Here is a 13,876-nt window from a genome sequence, read left to right on the forward strand (position 1 = left end):
CTGCTCTCTCACTCTCTCTCTCTCTGTCTCTCTAAAATAAAATTTAAAAAAATGCATGTGAAATTAAGTCTTTTTCCTGCAGTGGGATCTATCTGTAAAAAAGACGATATTTACATGATTTCTACCTGAGTTATTAAATCATAAAACAATCCTCAATAAAAATTCTCATCCTTCTCTTTTGCAATACAGAGTGAAGTTCAGAACTTATGGAAAGAAAATTTGATTATTCTGGATGCTGCAAAGACATATGGCTATGAAGTGGTTGACACATTTACTATCACGATGGGGCGATACAAAGAGTTTTTGCAGGGGACGTGTGGATGTCATTTCCATGAGGTATTTACGCTGGCTCTTTATTTATTGTATCTTTTGATTGGTTAGATTTCTCATTATATCTTTAATTATATTCTGAGTCTTATTTTGTATTAAAAAACTATGTCCGGAGGAGATTAAATGATGTATTCACCATTACTCAGCCAGAGCATTTAGCAATCACAACTTGAGACTCTACAAAATAAGATGTTTAAAAAGAATTAGTTTTTATGTAGACATTTAAAAACTAGGATCACTGGTCAATGAAAGCAGGAAGATGGAAACGTGGAGAGCACTTGCCTTGAATAACACTCTCAACCTTCCCATAGGAAATTGTGGCCAAAGAAGGTATAAAATGTCTTTGGTGGAGCATGAAAATCAAGACAATTTAATGTGCTAAACTAATGAATGACCTTCCTCCATTGGTTTATCTAATGCATTAGACAGGTGGGCCTGTGTTTTGAGTAGTCCCCAACACCCCGTGGTGAAAATTATTTCATTTGCGGTCAGTAATGTATTAGGCTAAACTGATAAGGTGATAGCAGACAATAATTTTAACCTCCCTTCCCCCCCACCATTTTTTCAAACTCTGTGATTATTTCCTCTTTATATCACTTGAATAAAATCTTAGTAAGTCCCATAACTTTAAAACAACTTTCAGATAATAAGAATGAAAAATTATTGGGGCGCCTGGGTGGCGCAGTCGGTTAAGCGTCCGACTTCAGCCAGGTCACGATCTCGCGGTCCGTGAGTTCGAGCCCCGCGTCAGGCTCTGGGCTGATGGCTCGGAGCCTGGAGCCTGTTTCCGATTCTGTGTCTCCCTCTCTCTCTGCCCCTCCCCCGTTCATGCTCTGTCTCTCTCTGTCCCCAAAATAAATAAAAACGTTGAAAAAAAAAATTTAAAAAAAAAAAAAAAAAAAAAAAAAAAGAATGAAAAATTATTTTCAGGCGTAAGAAGAATGACAGTTCAGTACTAAAATTGCCCAGTCCTGTTATAACCACATGAAGTCATTTCCTTCCCCCAGCTCAGGCCCTCTTGGGTCTCAAAGCCCAAAGGAGGAGAGAGGGTATAGGAGCTTTCTTTCCTCTTTCTCTCACCCCTTTCATCACTGGGTCAGGTTAGGGAGATGTTAAGGACAATGAAAGCCTTACTTGACTGGTGTAAGCATAACCCATTGATGTGCTTTCTGGGTAGGGCATGCTAATTCTTGTTAAAGTGCTTTCGTAGACTTCCTTGAAGACCCTCCTTCCCACTGGGGCCCTCTGACTATGCCTTCCTTGATAGAGGCAATACCTGGGCCCCTTGACTTCCAATTGTCCCTCCCTCTGTTGTGGGTCACCTTGCCACTCCAGACACCCTCCTGAAAACTATTCAAAATTAGCACTAGGCTTGCTATACTGTTGCCCACCTTTGATCCACCAGAAACACTCATGCACACTTGCTCTGCTGTTGCTAGAAATAGAGTTAGCTGCCAATACAGCCCTCTCTCTCTTTCACTCTTTCTTGCTCTTGGTCTCACTCTTGCTCTCTCATTCTCCTGGCCATCTTAAAGCTCATCTATAGCCACAGTGTCTCCTACCAATTCTAATGCTCCCCAAACCCTAAAGGACACACGTCCACTTCTTAAGTTGGTCTCTCGAAGGCCCCTCTCATTTGGCTTGAAGCAAGGGTAAAGCAATTCCTTATGAGGGAGAAAGACTGTCAATCATCCGGACAACTCACATGGAAAATCTTTCTCTTCCTTCGTCTTCATTTCCCTACTCTTTTAATGAGACGAAGGTTTGCAAAACTGGATTTTGTCTATACTTTTTCAAGTTTTGCATACATTGTTTTGGAGTATGAAGTTACTTGGCTCCTGTTGTTTGCTCTAGATCTGAGGAGCTTCTGCTGAAAGTGCAATGGAAGAAAAAACTGCAATGTCTCATCTGATCATTTTGCCAGACACGGGATCTCTTGTTCTTTCTCAAATGGCCCCCTTGGTAAACCAGAAGGCAGTCATTGGACTGACTAGGGAAATGACCACTGAAGGTTTCTTGGATCCTGTTTTTCAGCCTTAAGATGACTATCAGAATTCATTTTTGTCCTCAGATTTTTACGGCTACCCAAAGTTACTGACACTGCATTGGTTCTTCTGGATATGTTATATTTTTTCTATGTTATATTTTTTACATATAATTTTGTAGGACAAATGGAGCTGCATCTCAGGGAAGTGGGAGCCTGCACCCACAGTAGACAGCATGGCATTTTAAGTTTTGGTCTAGCAACTTGAAGCTTGGCCATGCTGTTGCAGCGCAGATTTCACACTGTAGGAGACTATGTGTTTATTTATTTCTTCCACACACAAAAAAATATAACACCCTTTGAGTTCCTATTCTATTTGCAAAAAGTCAAGACTTAGAGACACAAGAGCAGGTAGCCAGAAAGGGGAAAAAATAATCTTACAGCTGAGCCAGCCCAGTATCATAGTTGGCTGCAAAAACAAGTCAAAGGTTGCCAAAACCCACATAAAACAGGGACTTTGAAAGACAATATACTGATCTTTTTTTTTTTTTTGCCTCTTTTAGAAAAGGTTTATTTATTTACTTATTTTTATATAATGTGTCTTCAATTAGTATTTTAGGGGAGGGTATCTGTTTTTCTTTTTCATCTTTAGTGCTCGGGAAGTCTAAAAAGGAGAAGTCTTCCAAAGATTTCCAGCATGGCTCCAATTAAAAACAGAAGATGCCCTTCCCACATGATTGCATTACATGTGTCTCCTGCCACAGCATTAACCGGTTGACACTAATAGTCATGGAATTTGAGAACTACAACAAAGGCTCTTTGAACCATCAGAACTAGAATATTGGCTTATAAATATTACTTATAAAAATAGCTTTAATTTGCATGGCAATAATTTAAGCATGTCAGGTGAAATTATGTCACTTATTTGACTTTATAATTATGTGTAATCATCATGTACAAATTGTTTTTTAAGTTTATTTATTTATTTTGAAAGATAGCAGATAGGGGATAGCAGATCCCAGAATTTATCAGAGAGAGAGAGAGAGAGAAAGAGAGAGAGCAGGAGGGGCAGAGAGAGAGGGGGAGAGAGAGAATCCTAAGCAGGCTCCACACTATCAGTGCAGAGCCCAATATAGGGCTCGAACTCACGAACATGAGATCATGACTTGAGCCAAAACCAAGAGTCAGATGCTTAACTGACTGAGCCACCCAGGCGCCTCAAGCCCTATTTTTAATGCATGTTGACTTGGCAAGCTACATAGGTATCCTTCAAATTATCTTAATTGATTCTGGAGCAGCATTACCATTTTGAAGTTTTATTTTTTGAGCTAAAATACTTCTGGGGGCATTTGCCTTTCCAGTTACACTGCAGAGTGATAAGGTCATCTTTCTCAACTGGCTCTCTTCATCACAAAGTCTCTACACCCGTTCATCACTTTGGCATAATTGCTGCTTAAGTCTTGAACAAAATGCACCTCTTGTAGCTCAGGACGTTTCTACTGCTGTCGCTAAGGTTTTTACAATCTTTCTACGCTATCACCCAACATCTTAAATCACTGTTAGCTTATTATAAAGAATCAAGAAAATCTAAAGGCCCTTGCAAAGTATGATTTGATGATTAATGTAGCAAGCCAGGGAAAAGGAGATTATTGGCCTCATGTAAAACATATTAAAGGACAGAAATTTGTTAATAATAACCATTTTTTCCCTCTGTGCTCATCTTATGAGCTGACAAAGCAATTTGTCATACAGGAATAGCAAGAATTAAAATCAGCTGTGCTAGAACCATAAGAATTTGAGTTTGTATCTTCTGGTGTTCAATTAAGCCATTCCCACAATAGATCCTCACATACCTAAGAAGGATTGCTACAACAATTACAGTAAGATCTTGTTGCGTCCTCTGATTTGTCATTAGGATTCTATCAGAGACATAACACACCTGCATCAGTTGACTCTTGTTGCCACAAGTAAGACGAGAGGTCTCAGCCCACCTCTTTCATCTGTCAAGTCACCACGAGAGAGAGTATGTTGCCGCCATGGATCTCTAAACAATTTCCCAACCGGTGTGCATCAATGTTGACTAAAATGTTCCTGCTGGTTAAAAAAGCAGGTGTTTCTCTTCATGGGCAGAAATGGAATTTTGTTTTCCCAACATTTATGCAGGACAACAAACAGGATCCAGGTAGTTTTTTCCCAAGAGTGGTTTTGGATGGTGCTGTTAGTTATGTGGCAAACATCTAGTGTGAACAAGCTAAAACCTGGGAAGGATACAAAAATATTATCAGCCCAAACCTGGCTGCAGGAGGGGCAAAACCACAATGGTTATGTGATTATTAATTAGTCTAATCAGCTGTACAGACCTTATATGATATCTCTGTTTTCTGGCAGATGTAGCTACACCTCTTGCCTCAGTTCTACCCCCCCTGCAAAAAAAAAAAAAAAAAAAAAAAAATCCCTCTGATCACTACCCAGCTCTAATACCACTAGGTTTCCTTTCATTCTGGAACCATGGAAAGAAGAAAAGATTGTTAGTTCTTTGTGAGAGATGGTTTCCTATTACTATCTAATCTTCATCTTATACTCTTGATTATTTAAGTTTAATTATGTAAACAAAAGCTTATCTGGCCTAGAAAAGTTTTCTTTCTGTGTTATGGGCTTAAAGTTTTTCCCTTTCTCCCTCAAACTTTAAAAAGTTGTCATAAACCCAATAAAGAAAAAAGCCTTTAAATTCATTTATCCAGAAAATTGTGGTAATGACTTTTGGAGAAAAAAGAACAACTGATTCAAATACAGTTAGTGTGGATAGCAGATCTCAGAATTTATCAGCATGGCTATTTTTTTTTTTAATTTTAACGTTTATTTATTTTTGAGACAGAGAGAGAGCATGAACAGGGGAGGGGCAGAGAGAGAGGGAGACACAGAATCCGAAACAGGCTCCAGGCTCTGAGCGGTCAGCACAGAGCCCGACGCGGGGCTCGAACTCACGGACCGTGAGATCATGACCTGAGCCGAAGTCGGATGCTTAACTGACCGAGCCACCCAGGCGCCCCTCAGCATGGCTATTTTTAATAAATTAGCAATGGCAATTTAATTCAACAAAATTTTGTGTCTGTGTGAGCTGTACTAACTACTATAAAATGAGCTAGGAGAACATTTTTTAGGGTCTCCTTGAGTATCTCAAACTCAACATATCCCCAAAGAGAGAAGTATAATAGTCCCTTTAAACTTTCTTCTCTAGAAGGCCTGGATTTTCTTTATTGCACTCTCATTTACAAACTAGTATCATTCTTGACTCCTTATCTTTCCCCAGCCCACAACAACCTCTGACCAGCTACTTACCAAGTCCTTACCTACTAAATATTCTGCTGAACCTTTCTCCATACTCTGTTACAGTTGCCTCAACCTTGTTTATTCTTTTATTTAATTTGTTTGTGAGTCCAGTTCTTGAGCTAAATGGTAGTGATGCAAACATAAATAACAAACATTCTCTTCCCTCAAGACAGTGTAGTCAGGGGATCAGGCATAAAAGCCCATATTATGAAACAATATGTTAAGTAGCATGTTATACATATAAATAGGATATTGTGATAACACCAAGAAAGGGCACTTAACCCAATCTGAAGATTGAGTGAACCTCCTCTTGAAAATTGTCCAAGTTGATTGTTAAAGGATGAGTAGTCAGGCTAATAGGGTGATGGCAGAAAGGAGGCCATTCAACCCCATGGGACAATGTAAACCACATTAGCTTTGAAATAACTTGATGTTCTCAGGAAATCACAGGCAATTCTGTATATTGTAGAACATCGACTATAATAGGGTCCTGGGAAAGGTGGGCTAAGGCTAGATCATAGTTAAGAGCTTAGACTGTATCCTATAGGCAGTGGAGAGCCAATGAAAGGTTTTATAGAGAAATGAGATGGTCACACATTTGTTTCAAATAGGTAAGTCTGATAACATCAAGGGGGACAGAGTGAAAGAGGACAGAGTCTGGGAGAGAAGTTAGGAGACTTTTTCAGAAGTCAGGTGAGAGATGATAAAAGCTCGCCCAAATCAGGACAGAGACTGCAAGCATAAGAGAGAAGGGGAATACAAGCCCTATTTTAAAAATAAAACCTGTAGATCTTATCTGCAGCATGAGGGAGTAGAAAGACTCAAAGACGACTCCTAACTTGGATGATGGATTAGAGCTGAACCAGCAACTGAGTCAGAGAATGACAGAAGGTACAAGCTCAGGGAAAAGATGATGAATTCAGTTTTGAACATGTTATGTTTGAGATGCCTGTAGGACATCCAGGTGGAGATCTCTTACAGGCAGTTGGCTATACAAGTCTGAAGCTTGAGGTGCAGGGTGGGGCTGGAGATAAAAAGTTGGACGTCATCAGAAAACAGAACAGTTGAAACAATGAAAATAGATCATCCAGAAAAAGTGAGTTGAGTAGAGTAAGAGGAACTGAGGATAGAACTCTTGGAGACACCAATATTTAAGCAAAGTTTGGAGAAATAGGAACATTTGAATTTAGAAAATAAACTGATAGAGGAAAACTCTTAGTAGAGTGTGGTGCGACAAAAAGTCAAAAAGTGAAAATTTGTAGAGATCGAAATAGCATTAATGTTGTCAAATGTAATGGATAGATTTATTAAGATAAGGATTTTTAAATAGTCATGGATTTGGCACTGAGAAGGTCTTTTCTGATCACTTTAAGAGAAATTTCAGTAATTTCAGCCTCGGTGGCTCAGTCGGTTAAGTGTCCAACTTCGACTCAGGTCATGATCGCATGGTTTGTGGTTTCGATCCCCACATTGGGCTCTGTGCTGACAGCTCAGAGCCTGGACCATACTTCAGATTCTCTGTCTCTGTCTCTCCGCCCCTCCCACACTTGACTCTATTTCTCTCTCAAAAATAAATAAACATAAAAAAAAAATAGTGATTGCAGTAAAGGGGCTCCTGAGTGGCTCAGTCAGTTAAGCATCCATCTTTGGCTCAGATAGTGATCTCACAGTTCGTGAGTTCAAGCCCTTTGTCAGGCTCTGGGCTGACAGCTCAGAGCCTGGAGGCTCCTTCAAATTCTGTGTCTCCCTCTCTCTCTCTCTGCCCCTCTTCCACTTGTGCTCTCTCTCTCAAAAATAAATAAACTTTTTTTTTTTTAAAGAGCAATTTCAATAAAATTTTAGGGGCACAAATAAGACTACAATAGATTGAGGAGGTATAAGAAACGAGAAAAGGAGACTGGAAAGCCTTTCAACAAGTGAAAATAAGAAAAAGGTGGGGCACTCGGTTGAATGTCCAACTGTCCAACTCTTGATTTCAGCTCTGTCATGATCCCAGGGTTGTGGAGTCTGCTTAAGATTCTCTCTCTCCCTCTCTCTTTTCCTCTCTCTATCCCCCCTCTCTCTCTCTCTTGAAGGAAGGAAGGAAGGAAGGAAGAAAAAAGAAAGAAAGAAATGGGGAAAGATACTGGACTTAGACAAAGTAGTCTAGGGTAGGAGGAACTGCTTTTCATGTTTATGGGCAGAAAGAGAATAATCTCTACCACAGAATACATCAAGAATACAAGAGGGCATAGGAGGAAGGCCCCTGATAATGTGGGGGAGGATCAAGTCAAGGACACTGTAAATAGTTGGTCGGGTGCTGCTAAATGAACAAGGTTGGCTGGAGGGCCTCTTCTTCTCTATGATGTATTTGCCCTAGACTTTTGCAATATTTTCATCTTAGAACCTTCACTTTCAACTACTCAAATTCATCCTTCGTATCCCCACCAGGATGTGTCTACAGTTCCAACCCAATGTTGTCATTCAAAACCTTTTGATGGCCCTGTAACTAAAGAGGAATCACATGAGCTTTCACTGCCTACCATTCCTAAACCCCTTTTGGGGGAAAGCGACTCTAGACAGTTTATTCCGTGTAAAATAATTTGTGCTCATTCCATCATCTGCAAGTGAATTCTAGCTTTTTCCACTGGATGATTAGATTACAAATCAGTGCCTGCTGAAAATGAATTCCTTAGCCCTAAGGGAGCCCAGTCTTTCCTGGGATGGTTTGCTACAAAATCCTGTTCTGGAAGGAGCATCCTCTATTGAATGGTGGTAACAGCAATTACATCAGGGTCTCTCTCTTAAAAAGGATAATTAAATAAAAGATGAACGAAGAGTGCCAGTCACTCTATGTGAACTAGTGTTTTGACCCCATGAGTCAGCTGTACATGCCAACTTCTGCAGTACTAAAACCTAGAATGTCAGTATGCCTAAGAAAGAGATGCTGACCCATAACTATTTCATGTTTTTTGCAGTAAACACTCATTTTGGGGGGATAGTGCCAACCTTTAAAAGTCAAGCTAAGATGGGCTCTGCACTACCTTGATTAGCATTTTCTACTTTATGTTTTGATGCTCTACCCAAGTAAAAACAGGATCTGTGGTTTGGGGAATTCTGTGTACTCCTCCACTGTAAAGATTCTCCAATAATATTAGTATTTTAGGGGCGCCTGGGTGGCGCAGTCGGTTAAGCGTCCGACTTCAGCCAGGTCACGATCTCGTGGTCTGTGAGTTCGAGCCCCGCGTCAGGCTCTGGGCTGATGGCTCAGAGCCTGGAGCCTGTTTCCGATTCTGTGTCTCCCTCTCTCTCTGCCCCCTCCCCCGTTCATGCTCTGTCTCTCTCTGTCCCAAAAATAAATAAACGTTGAAAAAAAAATTAAAAAAAAAATATTAGTATTTTAAATGATCCAAAAAGCCGTTACAGCAAAGAAACTATTTAACTTAGTTTGATCCAGTTTTCCCCAAACATTTTTAACCACAGAACCACTTTTCTTTTTTTAATAACACTGTTAACACCTCACTAAGCACACTTTGGAAAAACTAGCGTACAGAAGAAGGTCAAAAATCATGCATGGAGTACAGATTAAATGTGGCAGAATGACCGCAAGCATTTATCTTCTCTTCCACTTGAAACTCCACCAAAAGACTTTAAAGACATAAAGCTATTCACCTCCCTCCCCCAAAAAAGACAGAATAAGAAATAACTCATAAAAGATAAGAAATCCGAATTCATTTTAAGAAGTTTAACTTAGCCTACAGAAGAGGTTACAGTGGAAAATGAGAGAGAGGAGAGATACCAACTAGAGAGGAAGGCACACTTGCCCGCAGAGCCTCTGGTTGACCCAGACTTGAACGAGCCCAGAGCAGAAGAAGGCGGGGCTGAGACACGGGTCAATCTGTAGGCAAAACTGGTGGACCCCGAATCCCTCACCCCACCCCACCCCGTGGTTGTCCATATATACCTCCATATATACGATTTCTTTTAAAATTGAACATCAGAGATGGACTCAGAAACATGGGTATGGAAAAGAACAAATTAATCTAGAGGCTGAACTCGGAAAAATGAACGTACAAGTTGGCACCTGAAGGGTAGAGCCCCTAAACTTCCCCCCAAACCGTCCAAAATACCAGCAGACAGGCACGCACTGCCTCACGCAAGGGGCTAGAGGACTCTTCTGACAAGAAATGGAGGGGCCCAATCGAAGATCTTTCAAAAGCCACAGTTGTGCTCAGTGGATCCCTACGGTGAAGTCGGCAGTTTGAATGTTGGTCCACACAAATTGGTTCTAAGTAACATTTTCTTGCTTAAATAAAACTTCTCAGCTCAAGAGAGATCGATGGAAACAAATACCTGCAAGTTAAGGTCAAAATAGATTCCAAGACCCAAGATGTACATCTAAACAGAGCAAGGTTGGAACTTAGGTTGTAATAATTACACTAATGAAAGTCTTTTATATTATATCAAGAATTCACTGACATGAATATTCAGCCACTTAGGAAATTGAGTTTAAAATGGGAATTAGTCTCTGGAGAGCTGCATAGGAGTACAAGATAGAACCAACAGTTTAACATTAAATTGGGAAGCTACTGGTCTATGCCTCCTTATAATCAGTCTGCTCACCTCAGAGCAGAATTTGTTCCCAGAGCCGGAAACTGAGGTCTGCCTAAGGAGCAGGAGTTAAAAAGGCTCAGCTGTTGGAGTAAGAAGGACTGGAGATTTGGAGGTAGGGGAGAGAGACTGAGACACTGCAAATCTGGAAACACCAAAAACAAAAAACAATTCCTCATTCCTAAAGAAAACTTTAGTCTTGCCCTCTAATCCTCAGCATCTTTGACCCATTCAGAAGTTGGACTGCCTTCAATCAAAACATACTTATTTCATGTGGCCATGATTCAATATTGGGGGGGGGTGAAAAAAATCATTATTATCTGTAAAAATTGTACGATTTCCTGAAATGGAACCATGAATTATAAGGACTGGCTTGTAGCTATTGTTTGTTGCTTTATTTTTATTCCATTTCTGTGACTTCTTGGGCTACTTTTTTCAGCTGGTCATAAATTTGGTGACTGGGTCTTGGATTGAATGTCATGGCTGCAGAATGACTATACCAAATAAAAAGTACTTCAATAGTATACATTTGTTTTAAAAGACCACATTAGCACATTTTGGTCAAGCTCATGTTTTCCAACCGTGGAAAGCCATTACCCTCATTCTTTATAGCCCATCCCTGTCTGTGAAACACGTTTATAATCAGAACATCCCCCTTAATCCAGTCTAGAGAGATTTTGGAACGCTTGAGCCACTGAAAATTGTTTTCTATTTTGTTCTGTGGGTCTGGAACCACATCAGAAGTTCCTTGGGTGTTATTCAGGTTAAGATCAGTTTTAGGAAAGGTATTTGCTTATAATCTGCCTGACACGTTTCCAATAATTCACCAAGCTTTCCCTTTTTGTAGTAACTTTTCAAAAATTCTAAGTTATTTCAGATGCAGCAGTTAATTGACATGGTAATATACTCATTCTGATTAAAATTTATGTGAAATCAATTTTGAGGGTTGAAATTACATGCATTTAATAGTAAAAGTTGCAACGTTAGTTTTGTTGTGTAAATTTATAACAGTTTTTCATTTGTTTGGGTAGTCTTAAAATAACCATTGGACAAAACCAGTCAAGTTGAAATGTGGCCATTTGTATGCCTTCTAAAATGTGTTTGTGCTCAGGTCTTTAATTGCATAGATATGTAGAAAGATCTACAATCATAAACTGGGAGATCTCTTAGCATATAAGGAACCTATGAAAAAGTAAAACTTACTTCTGCACGCCAAAGCACAGAATTTCAATTCTTGTCACCCTGGATCACAGAAAATGTGATCATCCACATTTCTATAATATGTTATCGTGACAGCAATTGCTTCCAGCACCAAAATTACTCCTAAGTTTCTATAGTTAATATATTGCAAATATATTACTGTTTTGAAACATCGTCATCTTTACTTGAAAGTCTGTTCTTACATATAACTTAATCTAAATTTGAACATTGTCATGAGAAAGATAATTTTTATTGTCACATTTATACTTGTGATTATAGAACAATGCTGGCCAAACAGGTTATCACACTTGCTGAGGACCAATTGTCCTTCACTATTGCTTCCTAATGTTAAGTGTAATTTGACACAGTAAACTCATAAAAAGAAAATAAACAACAGCAAACACACACACACAAAGCTAAAAACAAAGAGTTACTTTGGAGTATTTTAAAGTGTCAAAAGAGGTGCGCCTGGGTCACTCAGTTGGTTGAACCTCCGACTTCGGCTCAGGTCATGATCTCACGATTTGTGGGTTTGAGCCCCGTGTCAGGCTTTGGGCTTTGCACTGACAGCGGCAGAGACTGCTTTGGATTCTCTGTCTTCCTCTCTCTCTCAGCCCCTCCCTTACTCGCGGTCTGTCTCTCAAAGATAAGTAAATGAATATTAAAAATAAGTAAAGTGTCAAAAGAATTGTCATTTAACATTCACGTTTAGAGTCATGTAAACGTGTGCCAAATCCCATTACATAATCGTAGGTGATACCTCCTTATCACTCTAGGTACACGTCTCTTTCTCAGTTGGCCAGGTCACATGCGCTGAAATTTAAAGGAGCATTTGTCAGCATCAAACACTTAGAATTTGTCTCTGGTTGAGACGATCCCTATACAAACACGTCTAGAGTCTTTTGTCTTTGGTTCAAGGTCTCTTTCGTGATATTTTCTAATAGGTCACTTTTGTCGTTTACTATTATTATTACTGTGCCCCAGAGGTAACCTACCATTTGTATTGAGAACATCTCTCTTTCAGAGCCACATTCCAGTCGACACTTTAGTTGGATTTTATTTTTTTTTCAATATATGAAATTTATTGTCAAATTAGTTTCCATACAACGCCAGTGCTCATCCCAACAGATGCCCTCCTCAATACCCATCACCCACCCTCCCCTCCCTCCCACCCCCCATCAACCCTCAGTTTGTTCTCCGTTTTTAAGAGTCCCTTATGCTTTGGCTCTCTCTCCCACTCTAACCTCTTTTTTTTCTTTTTTTTTTCCTTCCCCTCCCCCATGAGTTTCTGTTAAGTTTCTCAGGAAGTTGGATTTTAATAATCCTAAGTGGTCCTCTGATGTGGGGAAGGACCCAAACGGGCACATTTCCACACAAGAGATCAAAGAAAAAAAGCAATTAGCCCTTTTTTGTACAGGTATCAACATCTTCACTCGCAAAACATTTCCAAGCCTTAAAATTGTAGCTAACTCCCTTTTCCTGCACTTTGGAGCCCATAAGAGTAGGTAAAATAAAGTAATATTTTGAAACTTGGAGATAATAGTTTGACAGCAATGCTGGAGACTAAATTTGACAAATAAATTCAAAGAAATAATAGCTGTGTGAACAGATTATCATGCCCACCTTATGGCATGATAATTAGCACTAAGTAACGTATGAAGAAACTATTCGTTACGTGGAAACAACATGGTGCCTGACCTTGGGGAGCTAGTCTCAGACAATGTCTTTGAAGTCATTTCATTCTTGTGCTTACTTCAAGTATCTTAGACATGTGTCTTTATATAGTCCCCTTGAGGGTAGGGACCATATTTGAATTACTCCATGTGTTTTCTCACAGAGAACGCTGAAGATTGAAAATTGGATATTATATGGAAAAAAATAAATCAGTAAATCTCTTCTACTGCTTTTCTATTATACAAGGATTACATGAATTCTTGCTAACTGTAAAAATGTAAAAATAAGTATACAGAATAAAAACAAAACTTCCTGCCTTTAGGGGTACCTGGCAGGCTCAGTCGGTGGAGCATGCAAATTCTTGGTCTCAGGGTTGTAGGTTCGAGCCCCAAATAGAGCGTAGAGATTACTTAAAAATAAAATCTTAAAAAAAAATTCCAAGCTTTATGTCATATATACCCCTCAATTCTCACTCCCTTCCCCATTGGAGATTCTATTAGCAGTTTGGTACATAGCTCCATTTTATACATACACTCTTGATTTTAATTCCATGTAATTAATACTCTTACAATGTCAGCATTTATGATTGCTAGATTTATATAACATTGGGCTTTATTTAGAACTAGTTTATTGCTCTAGAAACACTTTTAGGAAAGAATAGTAGTTTATGAAATGCATTTTAATCTGTAGTATGGACATCCCTGTATTTTCTCAGTATTGAATTCTGCTAATACTTGGCTTATGAAACAAAAAACTGGGTCTATGGTA

General features: G+C 39.3%; 1 protein-coding gene across 1 annotated transcript in view; it reads left to right on the forward strand.

The window, feature by feature from the left end:
• CPED1 (cadherin like and PC-esterase domain containing 1) overlaps positions 1-13,876 on the forward strand; it is a 270,984-nt gene that overhangs the window by 253,695 nt on the left and 3,413 nt on the right. The window contains exon 21 of the mRNA XM_047097404.1: positions 190-336. Within this exon, the coding sequence (XP_046953360.1) occupies positions 190-336 (147 nt within the window). The remainder of the gene's footprint in view (positions 1-189; positions 337-13,876) is intronic.

Source organism: Lynx rufus, unplaced genomic scaffold (genome assembly GCF_022079265.1).
Source record: "Lynx rufus isolate CCGP_SWC_20201006 ecotype Redwood Valley unplaced genomic scaffold, mLynRuf1.p SCAF_4, whole genome shotgun sequence".
Taxonomy (NCBI): Eukaryota; Metazoa; Chordata; class Mammalia; order Carnivora; family Felidae; genus Lynx; species Lynx rufus.